Source organism: Phalacrocorax carbo, chromosome 20, assembly GCF_963921805.1.
Source record: "Phalacrocorax carbo chromosome 20, bPhaCar2.1, whole genome shotgun sequence".
Classification (NCBI taxonomy): Eukaryota; Metazoa; Chordata; class Aves; order Suliformes; family Phalacrocoracidae; genus Phalacrocorax; species Phalacrocorax carbo.
The window spans coordinates 5,065,122-5,086,043 of NC_087532.1; the positions used below are offsets into that span (position 1 = coordinate 5,065,122).

Genomic DNA, 20,922 nt, shown 5'->3' on the forward strand with positions numbered 1-20,922 from the left:
GATACAACTTCAAGCAGTCAGCCTAGAAAGGCCTTCTAAAATTGTGCTATGTAGTGTGAAGCCTTCTGGGGGATGATGTAAGAACCCAGCTGAAGCTTTTGGTCACCCTGTCTATCTCAAACAACCATAGCAATTTCCGAGGACCCTTTCAGGTAATGGTGAAAGCAAAACATTGCATCATGCCGAGACTGGTGCCAAACTGTAGGCTTCACTGAGATGTACAATGTCTCTCTTCCTAATTATGGTATGTCCCAGGTCAATTAGTTTTAAACACAGAGTCCAACCATGTCATTAAACTGTTTTGGCTAATGACAAGTCAGAAATCTAGTGAGGCATCATCCCAGAATGCTCTGCTCTGGGGAGTTGCTGTGTATGTTCCAGTAAAGCTGGCAGTGTGATCTCTCTTGTGTAATCTGTCTGCCAGGAACATCCTCTTACTTTAGCACTTTATTGAGAGCTGCTGTGAGATGGCTCGTTGCTTGTGCATATGCCTGCATGTGGAGAGCTTACCTTTCTGAGCATACTGATGGAGTGGTTTGCCGAACGCTGACAAATGCCTCGGCGCTAGTCTGTTTCATGTTTATCTGGCTCTCTCTTTGGGTTTTTGCTCATATAGCTGATGTTTGTTATGTAGCTTCTGATAGCCGCCTCAGAAATACGTGGTGAACACATCTTTCTAGAGACTGGCAATGCGTTGGGTCAGGCAGAGTGCACTATGTTGGCTTCTCTTTGCTTGATAGTTTTAAACAGTTTAAAGGCTAGATGAGAGTAGCTTTCCACATTAACTACTTGTCAGTGGAAGGATGGGGATCCATGCTTCTACTGCAGAAACCCTGGGCTAAAGTAAAATGGTAAATGTGTGCGCGGTAATCAATATAGCATTTAAATTCTGTAAATCTTGTATTGGATCCATGTTTCATAGCTAATTTTCATGTGAGCTTCTTGTGCCTTGTACTTTTGTGCTAGCTGTCTGGTCCTCTGGATGCTTGCCTCTGGCTCTAGCAGATGAAGCTGGATGCTGTTAAAAAGCATGGGGAAAAGGGCAGAAAACAGTCCTTCCCCACCCAAAACCTCAGGATGGCAGATCAAGGTGACCTTCAGCAAAGCTAATGAGTCTGCATAGTAAAGATACTTGGATGGACTTGTCACAGAAGTATTGGGGCAGGGGGTGGACAAGAGCAAGGTGCTTATATATTCTTCTCCCTGGTTAGATGGTGCAAGTGGCATTGCAGAACACACCTTTTCTGTCTGGTTTGTTTCCAGTGGAAGCCCACTGTACGCTGTAGCGTGGCTGCTCTTCCTTTCAGTGCTGTGAAAGCTACCATCTCTTGTAGTAATGTACAAAGTGCTAGTAAATCCACTGAAAGCAGAGTGCGGTTGACCTACCCTTGATATACTTCTGTGACAAACTTCCGTGCCTCTCCTGCTGTTACAGGACTGGGCTTGAGCATGTCTAAACACTTGTGTTATATAACAGACTCATGATGAGCCTGACTTGACTCTCTGCAAAGAACAGACCGTACTAGGCAGACAAGAAACGCCAATGCTTTGTTCCTTTCTCTGCTGGCTGCATTGCAAGCCACTTAATGCCCAAACATTCTGGAGGTGTTCTGCCATGGTGTGACTCTGCTTCCTTTTTGCGAAGGGAGATCCTTAGGAAACTGCTTTTCCTCTGGAGGCTCAGAGGGGAAGGAGGAGTTGGAAGCTGAAGTGGGGGGAATATTGTGGACTTGAGCAAGCCAAGGTACTTGATTACACTGGGATAGCAAGTTTGGATTTGTCTGGACTCTTTTCTTCACCTGGCTGTTGCAGCAATTGGAGAAGAGAAATTGCATCTTCCGGCAATGTTGTTGGATTTGGAAAGGGTTTTTCCACAGCTTTTTTATGTTTTAAGGGTTGTTGTTGTTCCCAGATCAAACTTGAATAGAAAACATAAGGCTGCTGCCAGCTTTCTGTCACAGACACCTTTTATCTTGCACTCATCTCTTCCAAGCAGATGCTGCTTTCATTTCTTCTACTTCTTTTTTTTGCTACAAGACTAACAGCCCTTTGATGCAAGGGAAGAAATTGTATTTCAAAGCTAAGTACCTAGTTAACTTTGATAATAAAACTGTTGTGTTTATCTTGAAGGTAATCCTGTGTTCCTTTGAAACAAATCTGAGGGTTCGAAGCTCCTGACCCTGCTTGCTCTAAGTTAATATGCAGATCCCTCCTTGCCTGGGAACATCAGTGACTGTTCTTTTTGGGTGTGATGTATAGATGAAGCTGAGCATCTCAACGTGAGGCTGTACACAGGGAAGAGGGTGGTAGACGATGTTGATGTACAGTGTTCCTGCAGATTGTTTTCCTTCCAGCTGACTCTAAGCTGCAGTGCATGGCTAATGCTATCACAAGTGTGCCAGCACATAACTCAAGGTGGAGCACAGCAGGGGGAAGGAGCTGAGGAGAACAGAAGTCTTCAGACACTTCATTGTTGTAATCTATCCTCCAGCCAGACAGTGCTGTCTTTCCCAGTCCACCCTGCCCTCCCTAGCCTTCCTGCCTTCAAAGCCTTCTACTGAGTATGAGGTTTGTATGAACATCCAGCTTCTGGCTTTCATCTCTTCCACTTAAAGATAAGCTCTATTCCTGTAAGGTGCAGTACTTCCTCAAGGCCGATGCAGCAAAGCTGCTTGCATTGGGAGGATTGTTTCCAAGGGGGGAGCTGAAGCATGCCTGCCCTGATAGGAAGGGCAATGGGTAGATAAGGCTGAGCCATAGCGTATCTCATGTAGCAGTTGACTTTGGGGAGTGAAGAGTTCCTAAACTTAGGCCATGGCTGGCTTGGCTAGTGGTCAGGACGTGGAAGAAAAGATGTTGCTGTCATCATTTAGGATGTTACCGAACTGTCTGATGCAGCAGAGGCACATCTGTTATGCAGGTTATGGGTCCAAGATCTCTTTTGAGAGTAGGGGCTGGGGAGATACCTCCTAGAAAATGGTAGAAGCCAGATGCTTTTAGAGATGAATTGCAAAAGGCTTTTTTTTTGAAGTGACACGTCTGCTGGGTTCTGCTGGAACTACCAGACTTACTGAGGGAGGTCACAGAAGGCCTTTTTGCTTGTAGGCAGGTGCTGGAGGCATTGAAGAATCTGACAGGCTTTTGGGTTGGGAAGTCGAAACTTGATTTAAAGAATCTGTCATGATTGTGTGATGAGCTCCTGCTTTGGATGCATGTGCAGGGGTGTTGACTTCTGAAAACATCTTTTTGCTAAGTGAACAGAATGGTTTCCTAAACAGTATTGAAAACAATAACTTCCTCAGTGACTCAACTGTCTCTTCTCGTAAGGTTTTTGTCTTCAGTGGTGACACCCTGAGTCTCCGCAGACCTTAGGACAGGAAAGACCTGAACCTATAGTTTAAGCTGTGAAAGATCCACTGGGTCTTTATACATGAGGCTGTAATTTCAGTCCTCTTTCCAACACTTAACCAAGCCCAAAATGAAGATATCTGGGTAAACACTGTAGAGGAATGGTGAGTTCTTCCATGTGGCAAGGTAAGAAAGACCCGTGAACTAAATAGATATTTATACTGCATAGAGTAATACACTGTCCAGTAAGAAGGCACTAATAGCTAGTATAAGAGGCTGAACTACATTCACTGTTTAGGATTTATTTGACCTGAGGATTAAGACTAAATTCAATCTGAAACTGGCTGGTTAAGAAACCGGGGTGACTTGAACAGGGAGGAAGGTGCATAACCCTGTCACCATGAGGCTTGTCAAGCATTGGGACAGTTTGCCCAGAGGTTGTAAAAATCTGTTTCTGAAGGTTTACAAGAGTAAACTGGATAATAAAGCTCTAAGTAACCTAGTCTGACCCTGCTTTGAGGAGATTGTATGAAAGACATCCTGAGGTTATTCCCAGCCTAAGTTAGTCTATGCTTCTGTGAAATAAGCTTGTATAGGCATCTGGCTGTGATACTATAAGAAAAGTTAAATTCTGGAAGTGGGTAGGCTGCTTTAGTGTTAAGTCTTGTTGTCTATTATCTCCTGCATAGCCAGGCTAGAATCTGTCGGGTTTGGTTGTTTGTTTACCAGCTTGTCTAAAACTCTCCTAACTTCTGTCCTACAAATTGCCCTGAAACACAGAGGAGATTAATTACTTGTTTCAAGTCTAACATCACTACTAAAACTTCTTTAATTAAAAACATCTGTATTAAAAAACCCCACTTTCTTCCAGTATCATCTCAATGTCAAAGGTGAGGTACAAAACAAAATTTGACTCTGATTTAACTTCACAACTACCCCCTCTCCTGCAGTATTGCCGAATGCTTAGAAGTGGCAAGTTCTTTTGCTTTGACTATAGTTTTGTTCCCTTTAAATCAGCTGTCCTTTGAAGAACAGTAGTGTTTCTAGACTCTCAAAGCAGCCATATAAGCTTGCTTTATGTGACTTCTTCCTCTAAGCCCCGTCCATACATATGTCAGGAGGTTTTCTACAGTCGTCATACAGGGGTTTATTTTGTCATAGCAACTGGCACTGCTTGGTACAATGCTATAACTCTCAATCATTTGAAAACTTGTTGCAGTGCTGTGGGCTGGACAATGGAGCTAGCTCTTGGTAGTTGTTTGTCCTATCTGGGATGCTGGAAGAATGGGGTAGGAGTCACAAAACGAGGGATCCTTTCTCAGGGAGCAATGAAGGATGATGCTTTAAGAAAGCTGACAGTACACTGACCAAGCACCTTCCCTCTGCTTTCTGGATTTGAAGGAAGGAGCAGCATCCTGAATTGTGCCCTTAAAAGGTGTTTGGGATGTGGGGGAATGACTAAGAAGGCAAACTATCCTTCTGCTCAGTATTATAGGAAAAAGTTCACATTCCTGAAATCCACAGGAAGACAGATCTGACTCGCAAGATATAACTACTAAGACCAGTCAAATGTAATTTTGGAAGAGGTGTTTCTTCCCAAGAAATCCTGCCCAAGGCCTTAGCAGCCATGCTGTCTACCTTCCAGGCTTGGTACATGATGTTCAATAAGATAAGGTATAAAACAACAGTTACTGAACTGCAGTGCCTCTAGGCTTGACATGCAAGGCTTGACTCTTCGATGTCAGCTCCTCTTTAGAGAGGGACACGACTATCATGATAGCTCAAAGGAGCAGAACTAACTTAATCTCTTGACCTGGTGGCGAAAGGGTGGAGGGAAACCTACTGCACAGGCTAAGGCAGGCTGCTGGTGACAAGGTACAGCTAGCTGTAGTTTTTTGAGCTAGTGGAAGAGCCTGGGGAGAAGTGCTTGTTATGCTGCAACCTTCTCTGCCCTTTTTAAACTTAAAGCTTTGCATAGTTTGGGTTATGCTATAGTACTGGTCACATATAGAAAGACACAGTAACTATGCAGAGGTACTTAACTGCATTAAGCTCCAGGTTACAGAATTAAATTTGTCTCATGATTTGATTGTCATAGTATCTGATCAGGTGGCAAAGACTCAGTCAGGGAGCTCAGCAAGCCCCTCAGTCAGGAGCTAATTATTTCTTCTCTAAAAAATAGCAACAAGCATGCATAGTTGGAGGAGAGTCTTTCTGTAGCCATCCTCCTGCCTGGTAGGATTGCTGTGACAGCAGAGGTCAACACAGTGACTAAATGCAGGCTGAAAAAAGGAGGATGAAAAGGACCAACTTGGAAGTGGAGCATGACTGTTGAATGTGAGGAAAAGGATGCCAACTGAGTTGCTGAGGATGCAAATGTAAATTGTAAAACTGGAAGAGAAAGGAAAGCTAACTTTTACTTCCTTAAATGTCAGGGACAAAGCTGCTTTTTATGAGCAGGAACTGAATACTCCTGCTGGGCCTTGGAATCTCCTCAGTAGCAGGCAGTTGGTGGTTCACTCTCTGTGGCCCTGTTGTTCACCTCTACCTTTTGCCGCAACTCTCTTCCTGTAATGCAATGAGAAGTGTGCAACACTTCCATTGGCCTTCTATTCATAAAATAAGCATTTCTTCCTACCCTGCATGGTAGGTTGGTAGTGGTATTGCCCATCTAGATGGAGGATATGCAGATCCAAGGAAGTGATGTGCTGAAGCTTCCCAGGCTGGGCGGCTGTGAAGCAGGGACGGAACATAACTTCAGTTCTGTACCATAAGGCCCTGATTTTGCTGTGACTGAATGTGCTGCTCTGCCTTCTTTTGCAGAGAACAGTGTTCTGCTTGTGGTGCTGTAAGAATCCAATGCCCTGCAAGGAGGCAGCAGGGACACTGTTGTAATGGACCAAGAATTTTGTTTCTAGTATATGGCCCAGATTTCAACTATGCTTTTTTCCACAGTGCTGATGAGTGGTACCAGACACTTGCACAACTTTCCCTCTGGCATAGATGTGTTTGATGTAGATACATGTACTGAAGCTTCAGACAAAATAAACCTCTTTGAGTGCAACAGGCTGAGTAATCTGGTGCTTGGCAGCTGCTCTGTTGTGGGGATTTTTGCTTTACTGTTAACAGTGCTTGTGACATCTTTAAATGAAAAGAGGAAGGAGGAGGCAGTAACTGGGCAACTTTAATATTAAAATAGCTCAGACTGCAAATGGTTTTTGAGAAGGAATCCTGCTGGATTCTACATGTCTCTTAACAGAGTATACTATATTGCTTTTAGTAGCAGGGATTGAAATCCTCACAACCTGCTGTGTATCTTACTTTCAAGCCATCTGTTGGAGAAAATTATGCTTTTCAGGTGTCTAATACCCAAATCTGACTCTAATACAGTAGGGGCTCAGTTCCTGTTCTCATGCAGGTATTGGTGTGTACTAGGTGACCTCATCCAACTCTTGATGGGCTCTCTGTATTTATGGAGGTGTTGTGCATTGCCCTATTCTGCCCACTTGAAAGCAGCACAGCAGCTCTCCTGGAAAAAAGACTTCTAAACTAGCACTTCCAGCAATTGGGATACTAGAGCTTTACTTTTAAGCCCATGACAAGCCCAACAACGTTGCTACCCCATTCCTTGAAGCACATAGTGTATGAGAAAGGCTTTCTAAAAATTTGCTTGTAGGCAAAGGCTAGCTAAAATAGGAGGCTGACCTCCCTTGAACTGGGAGGGCATAGCACAAGATGCACTTGTATAAGTGTCTTTGCTCTGCCCTGCTGTCACCTAGGAAGGAGACAGAAGTGAAGCTTTGGTAGGTGACTGTGGAGAACTTGAACATGGCTTTCTTTTAATGCAGCTGCTGCAGGGCATTAAACCACAGTGATTCATTGTAAACTGTTTCAAGGGGAAAGTAGTGCTTTATTAACAAAACCTTTGTCCCAGTGGCTTGTTTTGTTGCCCAACCTTGCAGTCATAGCAAAAAGTGCTTTTAATAAAGGAATGGAAACTCTGGACAGAGGTAGAAACATCAAGCTTCATTCTTTCTACCCAGTGCTCCCTTCCCCATCTACTGATTATCAGACAAAACTAATGAATCAAGATAGTTAAATGGACCTGAGAGATGGACACTGGGCTGTGTGGGCTGCAAATTAGTAAGTGGGGAAATAACTAGAAGTAGGGAGCTCTTGTGCAAGAGGGTGGCTTATTATGGATTATGCAGGTCTCTAACATGAATAGCTCTAAATACAAACATCTACTATTAAAAACTTATGGTAGCTTAATTGTGGAGGAAATGCCTTTCTAAATGCAGCATATCTTGGGATGTTATGGCTCCAGTGCTGGAGGGAAGGAAAGAGAAACATGAGGCAGACATAGCAACTGGGACAGGTGCTGACTTTATTTTTCAAACACCAGTGCTGAACAGTTTTTACTTTTTGACCTCTTCAATGGCTTCTGAAGGTTAATGGCCCTCAAAATAATTGCTGCTTGCTTCTGCTCCTCTTGTGAGCTGGGGCAAACATTTGTAGCACAGGGCAGTGAAACAGCTTGAGGAACAATACCGTCCTGGATTGGTTCCTCAGTTCAATCTTCAGCGTGTTTGCACTAATGCTTGCATTGGTACAGCAGTGTGAGGGAGTGGGATGGGAAGGGCTGGAGAAAGAGAAGAGTAACTAATAGACTGCTGGACTGTGGTTTTCATGGTACTGGAATGAAGCCTGACCTGATGATCATCCTCTGGTCCAGCCAATAACTACAGTGAAAGGGTAGTCTGTCCTGCAGACCAGTGTTGTAGTTTAACTTTGCAAGGGCAGGTACTTCAGTCCTTTGTCATTCCTGTTCATTTTCCTGATGCTACTTGGACGACAGTCCTTTTGTTGGTAGCTTTGCAATTTGTTTTAAAGCATGGTTCAAAGACTTCCTAAATGCTTGGTCTTTGCCTGACTTTTTGTGAGGATAGACTAAGTAGAGCCCTGGAAGACTCTGGGGCTTCTTCCTGAGTAGCCATCTAACCTACAGGTCCTGAAGAGAAGCTCATTTGAGACACTTCCATGTTGGCTGCATTAGCACTTGGCTGTCTTGGCGTTGTGAAGCTCCTTGTACAGATAAAATGACAGCCTCATTCTCTGAAAGAGCTTTTATCTAAGAGTAATACTATGTTATCTGAACAGAAGCCTCAGTGTGGTCCTTGGTTATAGAAGGATTTTTGAAAACTGGCCTGTTCTTTAATTTTAAGGTAGTGTGGCAGTAGAAAAGCAGCATGGAGTTGGCTGCTAAAGGGCAGGGAAGTTTTAAGACAAGTACAGTTAAGCAGTGCACTTGGTAGTTCAGTCCTTCAAACTAGTCTTTCAAGTGTAGCTTGTTCATAAAACTGTGGGGTTTTGTTTGCAATGCGCCAAGCATAGATTTCAACCTTACCAGGATGTGAGGCTTCCTCTGGAAGTGCTTGTTTACATGCAAAGTCTCAATAACATATGGAAAAAATCAACTGAAGGTGGTTGGACAGGTACAAAGGTGTAAGAAGTGAACCGCTGGACAAGGTGAAGAAAGATTGTGTGTGATATACTTCCAATAGTACTTACTCTGCAAGCAGATCATAGAGCCATCTCTTGAGTACATGTAAAGAAATCAGAACTGTGAAAAGACTGTGCCTTTTTCAGGTGACTTTTGCAGTTGGTGTACCTATGTTAGCCTGGTTTTTTTCTCCTTGGAATAAGCTCTCCTGAGACACTAGTGCCTCTTAAGGCAAAGGCTGCACTGAAGCAACCTGCAAGCAGCCTTCCATCAAACAGTCTGAATTTCAATACAAGTGAACTCCATCCTCAGAAAATGGGTTCTTGACACAATGAAGAAAAGCATCACATGTCTGGATCTGGTACCTGGAATTTGGTACCTGGAAATGGTACCAGGACCTTAAAAAAAAAAAAAAAAAGACTTTGCCAAATACGACCAGTGAGATCAGAATCTGGTGTGTGGGAAGTATGTCTTGCCTGGTCTGGAGACATTTGATGCTGTGTTCTCTAAATGGGTATCCACATGCTTCAGCATGTGGGAGCTTGCTAAGCTGGTGGAACATGTAGCTGCAGTGCTATAGCCTCCCATAAGCTGCTCAAACCAGTGCACTAGCTATAAACAGCTTGCGCTCCAGAATGGCTGTGCTGAGGACTGTGCAAAGCACTTCAAGTGGGAATAAGGCTGTGTATAAGGGCATAGTAACTGCAACAACCGACTAGTTTTCCTCCAGGTTCTCCGTCTGCAGTGGCTGTGTTACTTTGCCCTTGCTGTCACATTTCCCTATACTTTCTCACAAGAAGAACAGAACTGTGTGAATCTTCCTTTTCCTCTAACACCATAGACAGGTGCTGTTTCAGCGCAGGCCTAACTGCCAAACCACAGATTCTTTTGGTGGAAATAATAAAACAGCTATCGGGAGTGCAGATCTATCGCTCAAAGCTGAACTTGACACATCTGATCTTCATCAGCAGTATGTCCCTGCTATAGCCTGTCCATGACTTCTGCGTTAAAAACAAGTCATGTCTGCGATCCGTTTGCATGTATTGGTAACTTGAGCCACAAGCCGATGGTTAGGCTGCTACCTGAGCTGACAGTCACCTGAGCATGTGACAAGCTGTTTTGTGGCACCAAGCATGATTCAGATGCTGAATTCTGCCTGGAACCCAACTTCATTAAGTCAGTCTTCTAGGTTTGTAATAGCAGCCTGTAAATACTTGCTAGAACACAGTTTAAAGTTGCTTCTGGAAAATAGCACTTCACCAATTGGCTACAAACAGATACTCTAGACTAGCAGGAAGTTAGAGAGGAGCAAAGGGGAAAGATGTAAGGAAGGTCAGTGCTGCAGCTGCAGATGTGGGACACAGGAAGGGACTTTGGATAAATTTCTCAGTGCGTAGCTGAGAGGCAGACCTGTCAGTTCAGTGTGGGATGGTAAACTCAGAGCTCCATCTTGCCTTATGGAGGAAGAGCTTTAGTTGCTGGCTTTCTGGCCTGTGCAGTCAGCTCCTACTCGCTGTGCATACTTTACCATGGCTTCTCTCAGGCCCTCTGGTCAACTTAGCAACCCTCCTTATGCCATATAATGCTAACGCTGCTTACTCTGCAGTACAGGAACTTGTTCGCAGTGTTGGGGAATGTTAGGCATATGTGTTTGGGCTAAGTTTCTGTTGTACAACTACACGCTGGGAAACCAGAGCAAATTGCTTAACTCCTTTTAACATCTGTATGTTACACTACCAATAAATGAACTATTTCTAGCCAGAGTCTCATTGTCCCAACCTGAACATGGTTTTTGCTCTGTAAAGGCCACAGACAATGAGTAAGGGTGGAAAGGAAATGGGTGCATCAGACAAGGGGACAAGGAGAAATGGTGCTGTTGGTAACGCGGAGGTCTGAAGGCAGCAGTAGTAATTGTTCAACCCACGTAGCTTTCTAATATTGCTGACCTCCAAACTCTGAGGACAAAGCATCCTCAAGGTAGTTTTGGAGAACGTAAAAAAATTGCTTTAGACTACTGGTCTAAGGGTGACCGCAGAAAGATGGACAAACAGTTCTTGGCTTGATGCCAGGAAGAGAATGGCTTGCAGCTGACTGAGTCTTCTAAAAAGCTGACCCAGCTTCTTTATGGATGCAGATTACTAGCACTCAGGCTGGCTTTCTCTGCTTCTCAAGGGAGGCAAGGAAGCAGAGGTTCTGATGAGATACTTAACTACCCTTTGCCCTTTAAAGAAGGGAAGCCCCCAGCCCAACATCTGTTAGGAAACAATCCTTTCTGAACTACACTACAAAGTTTGCTCAGCCACGTAGGATGGATGAGAGGTCATGGATTGTGCTGGTGGACAGAGCCATGATGCCAGTATGGCACGCTGATCTCAGTGCTGTGCCTGGGAGTATATGTTAGTCCTAAGTGGGAGAGGCTGTGAAAGAATACTGTTCCATTGTGGTTCTGAAGGCTTATTAGGGAAGAGAGTCTGTCACTTTAAGTATGGGGTTTGAGGGAACTTAACTTGCAATATTTGACCATTTTTTAGACTGTCCACCTTAGATGGCATTGCCAGAGCAGGCAAATGACTGAAATCTGCTTCTGAGAAGTGATTTTAATGAGCCTTGAGGAAACATTGGGCCTAGTCTTTAAAATGCAGTTGGCATTCATAAAGTACCTGGGAGCTACCTTATGCAGAGCTGTGAAGGGTCTAATGACCTTTCTGAAACATCCAGTAAACTTTCTCTGTGGGAAAAAAACCACAACAGCCTGAGTTCACCTTTTTTCAGTTAAAGAAATATCTTCGTTTCTCTGCAACCAAAATTGTCATTGGTAACTAGCCTTTGATAGGAGAATATCTCTGGCAGGAACTTGTGGAACTCCTTTTGTCTGAGTTGCTTCCATCATTACAAATACTCAGCAAAGTAACCTCTCTTCTGTTGCTTAGTAGTATTTTCTGCTAGGTTATGCAGCACTGCAGCTGACAGGAACTCTCTGGGTAGGTGGACAGTGGAAACTTTAAGTTGGTTTCTAGTAAGTGGCTTAGTTGAGAATGGCTGATTGCTGTTACTTCAGGTTTTAATTTACTCAGATGTGCTGCTCTGAGTAACTTTGGTGCTTTGCTTTCGAGAACCAGGCACTCTGTACGTGGTGTGAGAGGGCATGCTGCCTTCATCATGCTGCCTTTTAACGTTGCAAAAATAGCTAGGAAACTTCTGCAGAAACTGTCTATATCATCCCAAGAAGAGTAATGTTGAAGTGCTGTGTTGATACAGACAAGCTGATTCTTAGTGGTTGCAAGTCCTAGCAGCGTTGCACAATGACTTGTTCTTGGCTTCCTTGGACAGAAGCCGTTTCTAGTCTCAGGTGGGCATGCTTATGCTAGCTGCCTCATATACAGGAGAGCAGATCTCTTGGTGTCTGCCTAGTAGTTAGCTTAGCAAGGTGGCTTGTTAAATTCATAGTCTAGGTAAATCAAGCATTGCCAAATAGTAAGTGTCCTGTTCTCGCCATCCGTGGCATATCTTGAGTACAGTTACTTGTCAGGGGCCTCTTACTCTGCTGGAAGATGTTCCTTTTTGCTATTTGCTGGGACATGTGCCATCTTTCTTAATTCTTTCTTGCCCAACCTCTTGTGATCTCAGTGACTGCAGTTTCACTTTCTGTGGAGGCTACATATTGCTGCCAACAGCTAAACCTGCTGAGCCAAACTGGTTCTGCTCTTCAGTAGGTGGGGCTGAGGAAGTTGCCCCTGTGGCAACCTTCTCTGCGTAGAGCAAGATAGCAGTGAGGCTGGCAGGGCTGCCAAAGCCAGTGCTATGCAATGACGGTTGCCTCTCCAGCCCTGATCTAAGCAAAATTGCAACACTCTGAAACTGGTTCTAACCATGTTGTTAGTGCAGTTGTTCCTGTCATCTGTTTGGTAGCTGCTTGGTCTCTGCTAACACAGCACCGGAAAACTTCAACAGCATAGGTGAGCTTACTTTTTTCCCCCAAGGTTTGATTAACATTTAGTGGGGTGGGAAGGATGCTAAAACTAGAAAGCTGGTAAAGCGATTGCATCAGTGCTGGATAGGCTGTCACAGCCTTCCTGTGGCCGGTTTTGGCAGTAGGCAGAAATACACAGTGCAAGTAAGGTGGTGTATTTTGGATGCTAAGAATGAACACCAAGGAAAATTGAGTGTCCTAGTTCTTTGGGGCTAAAGTTTGAACGCTATTTGAGGCATGTGAGTTCTCCCTCTGCCCCAGTTAGGATGTGTTATAGCATTGCTGATCCATCATGGCTTTTAGCTTGGTTTTCTAGAAGGTCTATGTGATCAAGGGATCTGTTCTTCCTAGCACCACCAAGGGAGGAAGGGGAAAACCTCTAGTGTTGAAGCAGCTTCTCCGGGAGATCACATTAAAGAAGGACTAGCACTGTACAGGGTCTTAGAGGAGTTTCAGACATACTAGTTGTGCATATATCTGAAGGATGTGAAAGGTGACCCCAGGAAAGCTGCTGCCAGCAGGTTAGCAAACTAGGAGTAGTGTAGCTCCTTTGTTTATCGGTTTGTGGGATGAACATTCAGCCCAAGAAAATGGACCATGTTTCCTTACTGTTTCTGTAGAAAAATCATGGAAACCTGAGCAAAACTACAGTGGGTGTTTTAGTCTCATTTATTATTACTCTCTGGAATCCTTTAGTTCAGCTTTCCAAAGCTGTAAGCAAGTAAATGACCATGTGCAGAATATATAGTTTCTTTCCTTCTCCTGACGTGTTTTCTAGGCTAGAAATCTTTAGGGTAGGTCTCTGATTCATTGTCTGTTGAGCACCCAGAGTATCCCAGGTGTTTAAAGGTCTGGCTTTTTATCTGAAAAAGGACACCCAATAAACATTATGGGGGGAAATAGAACCACAGTACACTGACTTTAAGAAATAGACTTAAAGAAAACTGCGTCAGGAGTTAAGAAATCTCATCTTCATGTATTCTTGTAAATTATATTCCCGACAGGTGTCCTATAGGTGTTGAGCTGCAGAGCAGGGGAGGACCTCTGAGGAGCCATGGGTTTTCTGAACTGAAGTTAAACTTTTTGTAACTGTCTGAAATGTTTCTGGTCCTTCTTTCTGATAGTTTGCAACTGAAGGAGGATGGTTTGCCAGTATTCAACCTGAAGAAAACAGATGTTTTCAGTGGCCGAGTGCCTCACAGGTGCTTAAACAACTGCAGGCATCTTCCAGCAAGTTGGTGGTTATTTCTGCTTCCCCTTGTTTTGGAGAGGGTGTTTCTAGAACTCTTTACATTCTGGATTTTAATGGTGAACTATTGATGCTATATTAAGTCTCTGGCAGCACTTTGGCAGCTTAGGAGTTGGGTTGGTTAATGGAACCAGCAGTTGAAGACACTCCTGAACTACTAGTACTAATACCTTGCCTTATGTGCAGATGTTGTTCTGGGACTTTGAGGGCTCTTGCTGCTGTGCAAGTTGCTCTCAAATGGAGCTGAAAATCTGCACAGCAGCCTGTCAAAATTCCTGTGTTACTTTCAGATGTAGCTACCTGAAATAACCTCTCATTGTGTGATAAAACTTGCATGGGAGCAGCTTTTTGGCTTCAGATAAAACAATGAGGGCATCTTGGGTGAGTATTCTTTAAGTTCACTGTATTGACAACCTGGGTTGCATTTCTAGTGTGTGTTCAGATTAGGTGAATGGGTTTTAATGCCAGCTTAGGTGAATTAGGTGAATTGTCTGGGAACAATAAGGAGCCTTGTTTTGGATGTGACTTAATCTAGCTGTGTGAATTGTTTAAGGGGCACTGTTTAGCCTCATGTTTGCAAGGTGTTCCTCTTGGTTTTGGGGGACACTGTGGCAGTAACTGAAATCAAGACCTAGTTGTTCGAGTCGTTTCGGGGACAAAATAGTCTGCTGTGTATAGTGGAGACTGCTACCTGCATAACATACACTTAGCTGGGTTCTTGGCTGCATTTTATAAGGTTTACTGCCAGCTGAAGGGGATAAATGTGGCCATGGGCACAGAGTATGGCTCTGCCCTGTTGTACATGGCATTTTGGTGAACTCAAAGATGACCCTCTGCTGGAGAGGTCTGTGGTAGGCAGTTACTTTGCCTGGTTCATGTCAATGCCTAAACAGAACAAGTTGGACACCAGACACCATCTCTACTGTGCCGTGTACATCCCTTTTTTTGCAGAGCTGTGTTCTCCCCATTCTGCAACAGGGACTGACACCTTCCATTGAAATATCTTCGTCTTCCACCTCTATCTGTTTGCAGCAAGCAGTTGTTTTGAAACCTGGCACATCTTTCTAGTATAGCAAATTGCCTACTTGTTCTGAAGAGCCAAACTGAGGGGAGATCTACTTCTCACTGAAAATAGCAGTGAACACTTTTCTCTGAGACACTTATAATTTTGTTCCAAAGCTTTTAAGCCTAGAAGGTTAACAATAAAACTGAAAATAGCATGGGAGCAGAACAGAGCATCGTGAGGATGAGCTTCTGTTTATAAAGCAGAGCAGAACTGCGGCAAGCCTGAGCTGTTGATATGATAGATAAAAGCACTTTCAGTGCTTACATTGTACTTAAACCTGTAACAGTTCAAAGGTTTTGAAGTAGCTAATTCATCGCATATCTCTTCATTTGTGGCTGGCTGTGTCTCATCAAGCTGCCCAGGGCATGAATCCATTAATTTAAGAGTGTAAGCTTTTCTGTATCTGTCCTGCTGAGGAAAAGGACCTGTACTGTCTTGTGCACGAAGAGGCTTTTCCTTTTAAAAAATGAGGGCATAATTGTGCTTCTTGACTGCAGGGCAAGGCAAGGTGCCGCTCTGCAGTTCTAGACTAGGCCACTGCCAGGAACGGTGGAGCCAGCCCTGAGCAGGAATTGTTGTCTTGCCCTAAGAAGGAGCCATGTTGCACTTAAATGTTGTCATATGGTGCTCAGTATCTGACCTGTGCTCACTCTGACCCCTTTGTTCCAATCTTTTTACTGTCTTTCCTCCTTTCTCGTTATTCTGGCCACTGTCCTTCCTCTAGTGTTAGTACTCTGCCTGGCAAGAGTCAACTAATGCAAGTGATGAGTGGTGCTTGTGTTCAGGAAAGGCTGCTTTCTCTTTGGAGCAGGCAGTGAGACGGTATCCCATCCCATGTGCTTCAGAAGTCCCTGTTGTCTTTCACTGCAGTGACTCCCTTTCTGGTGCATCAGCCTTGAGAGAAATATGATGAAGCTTATGTTGGCAAAAGGCAAAAAGTCATAATGAATGAGGCATTGTTTTGCTAATGAAGAGCATGAAATAGTGTTATCTTCTCTTGAGCATTTTGTGCTTCAAAGCAGTCTGCACCAATAGTCCTGCAGTCTGGCAGTCTGCTTTGTTTTGGTTCTTGCTTCCTATGCAGTGTTCTCACATGTACTGTACAGTTCTCAGGAAATCTCTGCCTCCCTTCTGCCAATGTTTTCTTCCTTTCTCCTAATCAAAGTTCCAACAGCTGAATTTTCCTGTAGACTTCCAAGTGTACTTTAGCCAGTGTCTTGTTGACAGCCTTTGTCCATATGCCATAGGCCTTGGGAATGCCAGGTAGTTCATCTGGTACTTTCTGTGGAGCACTGCGTGACTCAGTTCTGTCTCAGCAGCCTGATGGTCTTTATCCCAGCCTGAGCAAATGACTTACACTGAAACTTTTAAAAAATTACTGCTTCTGGTCAGCATTAATGTACCTTTCCCAGGGAACGGAAGACACTTGCTAGACTGACTTCACAGATCCCAACAGAGTTGGTGTCAGCTTTGAGGTATAAAACTGAGAACTGGAGTACACACAGGCAGGAGGTCTTAAAGATGGGCAGTGGGATGATTGGGAGGAACTTCTGTGAAAACCTTGAGTAACTGCATGGAATAAACGTGCTGAGTTGAAAAGATCAAGCAGCTTACTAGGTGGGTTTGTAGGATTCATTGTGATGTTGTGACAAAGTCTCTGGAAGGCAGAACAGCGTACTTGAACTTGTACACCAGCAGCTCAGCTCATGTCTGTATCAGCTTGTTCTTGGGATCCCTTGGTTTGAGATATTGTTCTTCCTTAGGCTTACAGAGCAAGGGAGCCTGTGCCCCTGGGGGCTGCCGGTGCCTGTGTCATGGAAACACTTGGGCTCAAGCACCTGAGCTGCAGGGCAGTACAGCTAAATGTGTTGAGGGAGGGTGGTGCACTGGCATCTGGTGACTGCTATCTCTCAGTTGGTTTTGCTGTTACTTTCTATTTTCAGCTGTTGACCAGGTGACTTACAACATTCAGGATTTGTTTTGATGTTGTGGATGGTACTTATTTAACTTGCATGGTGTCTCAGTTACCTTACCAGCTGATAATGATTTTGGTCTTGATTTAAATGGCAGTTGTTTAACAACTATCTTCTGTCAGTGCTATGCATCTGAGGTCCCTGAATAGTTCGAAATAGCTATACTGCTGCTTAATGTGCATTGGGGTGTGACTTTTAAAGAACCTCAGGCATTTTCCTCTCTGTACTTGGAAAAAAAAAAGGAAAAGTAGTCTTATGTCGTCTTACTTAAGAACTACAAGATTTGAGGTCTTTATTCCGGTGGCATACCCTGGACTAGTGGTAAAAACCTGTAGGGAAGCCAGTGAATTGACCTCTAGCCCAGAGCATACATGAGCCTTCCATGTCACCTTCTAGATGAAGTCTTGCTGCTTATGTCCAGTAACCTTATTTTTAAACCAGCTCTGATTCATGCTCTATTCTTTATGCCAGATGAGGTCCCTGGTTGTGAGTAAGTGTTGTGACTGTAGCTGGCAGGAGCCCTGCATGATTGCCTCACTTCAGGAAATGTTAAAATAACACTTTTTTTTCTTAGAAAGCTAGTTTGTGCCCCTCCCATCTCTAAATCTCCTAATAGCTGCCCCCAGTTTGGCAGCTGTCTTAGAGGGTTGTTTGTGTTGCCGAGTGAGAGCAGAGACACTTTGGTGGATGCAGTGCTGGAGGAGAGGTACACAAAGTGAGCTAGTATCTTTAGCCAAGCTGGCTTAAACGTTTTAGAGGCTTCTCTGAAATTTGGAAGGAAAACTGCTAAACTGCGAGAAGACTCTTGCTCCCCCCCCGGACTCTGCATCTGAAGCTGGGGATTTTTTCCTCCTGGAGAAGAGAAGCTGCCCCAACTGAAGCTGCTCATCTGAGACAAACCATACAGCAGGTTTATCTACTCTCTTGACTACAGTAATTTAGTGGGGCCAATAGTACCAATACCTGCTGGAATTGGTGTCTCCTGGGGCTGGACCCAGCAGGTTTTGTCTGCTGTTCTGGATTGCAGTCAGGCCTCCAAGGTACTTAACAAAGCTTTAGTGGGGTTGAAGAGAACTGTCGTCTCAACCCTGTATCAATGGCTGCTGGCTGCTTTGCCAGCTCATCTGTGGAAGGTTTCTAACTTTCCAGATGGAGAAGCTTTCATTTTTATTGCCTGTCTTCTACCTTGCTTGATCGCTGTTATGGGGAGATGGTTTGTGATTGCTTTTTTCTGTTTCGGAATTCTTTGTGCTAAGGGAAGGAAATGGTTTATGGATGGATAACAACAGGGAATGTTTTTGTGTGTCTTTGCAGTATGTAGCCTTTACTCTAGGGGATGCTTACATCCTAGAGGTTCCCCAAGAACTTTCATTTACAACTGCCAGCCAAGAAAGGGAGGCTGGAGTTCAGCTGTCTTCAATTAATGTCTGTCAGATCTGGGAGCACTGCAAAGGAAGCACTGGAGTACCAGCTAGGAGAACTCGAAGTGCTAATCTAGTGTGTTACATGAATAAGCTGTTTTGGACCCTGGAAAAACATTGCTGGTACTAGGCCAGTTTGTAGTGCCTCTTCTGCTTGCCAGTCTGTGATCCTCTTCTTGAGCTAGAACACAAATACATCCCTCCTGAAATGCAGCCTTCTCCTTTCTTTATAGTGGAAGCTGTACTTATGCATGTTTTGTGTGGTGAAGGGTAGTTCGAATAACTCTAGAGCTGCGGAGGGGAAGCTTATTCAGTCATGCAACTCTTGAGCTGTCCCTAGCAGGAAAACTAAAGCTTTGCAGAGCAGTTATCCATATAAACTAATCCCTTGCTACTAGTCAGCTGTAGATGTTACTGCATAGACTGAAGACAATGCAATTGTAAACTCAGGTCTATTTTTGAATGATTGACTGAAGCTGTTTGGACTCTCTGAGTGGCTTTGGCAGGAGAAGAAATTCTCCGTGGTGGTTATAAGGAGCTGGAGCAGTGAATACCAGTGGGTAGCCTGGGCCTTCACTGGGATGTCTTGCTCAGTCTGACCTTGTGGTGTGAACTAGGGCTGGGAGACCAGGCAAAATTATGCTTATACAAGATAGCGTTTTCAGTCCTCCTACCAAACAAAGACAATCAGGAAAAATTTAAGTCTTGAGCATTACTGTGTACTGGGTTCTGAGTCTTCCGCATTGAATAAGCGCTTCTCTTGACTTTTCCAGCCTGGACAACATCTAGGTGATCATGATGTAAAAGCAAGGTTTGCTGGAAGCAGGCGAAATAGAGATGTGATCCCTTAAAGTCACTAGATGTAGTAATAAGGAGCAGTGCTTTCACTGTAAAGATAATGAGCTCTGGTGGCTGAACCTACACATTCCTTAGCAAAAGAAGCAGAAATTCAAGTGCCTTTCTGAAGGATCGGTACTAAGCTTATAGATCAGATGGGGGCATTAAAAACTATCTCCACTATGCAGGGTATACTGCATAAGTAGCATGCATTACCTTTCCTTGCTTGTGGAAAGGAAGGACAAGTTGTCAGGATAAACAGATTAAAACTGTGCTCTGTAAATGTTGCATACAAGGCTGTATGTGCTAATGTTTAACTTGTCTCTTTTGTTTTTCTTTCCGTCCATTAGGCAATACTGACTGCACATCTTGACAAGGTCTCCCAGCAACCTTTCCTGTAGGGCTGAATGACAGCAGGAGCGGCCGGGTAAATCGATGAGCTTGCCTTGGGAGCCTATAAATAGGCAAAATCAGAACACACAATGGGTCAGAAGGTCACAGGTGGGATAAAGACTGTGGATATGAGGGACCCTGTATACAGGCCATTGAAACAGGAACTCCAAGGACTCGACTACAGCAAACCCACACGTCTGGACTTGCTGCTGGACATGCCTCCGGTGTCATATGAAGTCCAGTTACTGCATTCATGGAACAATGATGATCGCTCACTGAATGTATTTGTGAAAGAGGACGACAAACTCATATTTCACCGGCATCCGGTGGCTCAGAGTACAGATGCCATCAGAGGCAAAGTGGGATATACACGAGGACTGCACGTATGGCAGATCACATGGGCAATGAGGCAGCGAGGCACACATGCCGTGGTAGGGGTGGCAACAGCAGATGCCCCTCTGCATTCAGTAGGGTACACGACACTTGTAGGAAATAACCATGAGTCTTGGGGGTGGGACCTTGGGCGCAACAGACTGTACCACGATGGCAAGAACCAGCCAAGTAAAACCTATCCTGCCTTTTTAGAACCAGATGAAACTTTCATTGTACCGGACTCCTTCCTGGTGGTTCTGGACATGGATGATGGGACACTGAGCTTCATTGTAGATGGGCAATACATGGGTGTTGCATTTCGGGGACTCAAAGGGAAAAAGCTATATCCAGTGGTAAGCGCAGTGTGGGGACACTGTGAAATACGGATGCGCTACTTGAATGGACTTGACCGTGAGTATGACTCCCTGTATTTGTTCTAGCAGCACAGGTCTGTGTGCTATCTAAGTGCAGACTTACTAGACCATTTTGGGGAGGGTTTTCGTTTTGATAGAGGGGTGAAGATTTCATGTCAGCAGCAGGATTGCTGGATACAGCTCTGAATCCTTAATGGATGATTGAAAAAGCTTGTCTGGCTGTACACATGTACTGTTACCAAGGCACTGCAGGGAGCAAGCAGGGTTTGGGGAGTGTGTAGTGGGAGAAAGTTAAGCCAGTTGTCTATCTAGAGATGACAAACCTTTCTGTGTTGCTACTCAAGTACCAGCAGGAATGTCCTGACAGTTGCAGTGTTGGCAATGTAATCCTGGTGTCCCTTTACAGGAAACAGTCC

The 20,922-nt window shown here is 44.3% G+C and overlaps 1 protein-coding gene across 2 annotated transcripts in view; it reads left to right on the forward strand.

Annotated features, from left to right (window-relative positions):
- Positions 1 to 20,922, forward strand: part of SPSB1 (splA/ryanodine receptor domain and SOCS box containing 1) — a 39,084-nt gene that overhangs the window by 12,817 nt on the left and 5,345 nt on the right. For both annotated transcript variants that reach the window (XM_064470040.1, XM_064470039.1), the window contains exon 2: positions 19,718 to 20,543. In XM_064470040.1, the coding sequence (XP_064326110.1) occupies positions 19,850 to 20,543 (694 nt within the window). In that variant the 5' untranslated portion in view covers positions 19,718 to 19,849. The remainder of the gene's footprint in view (positions 1 to 19,717; positions 20,544 to 20,922) is intronic.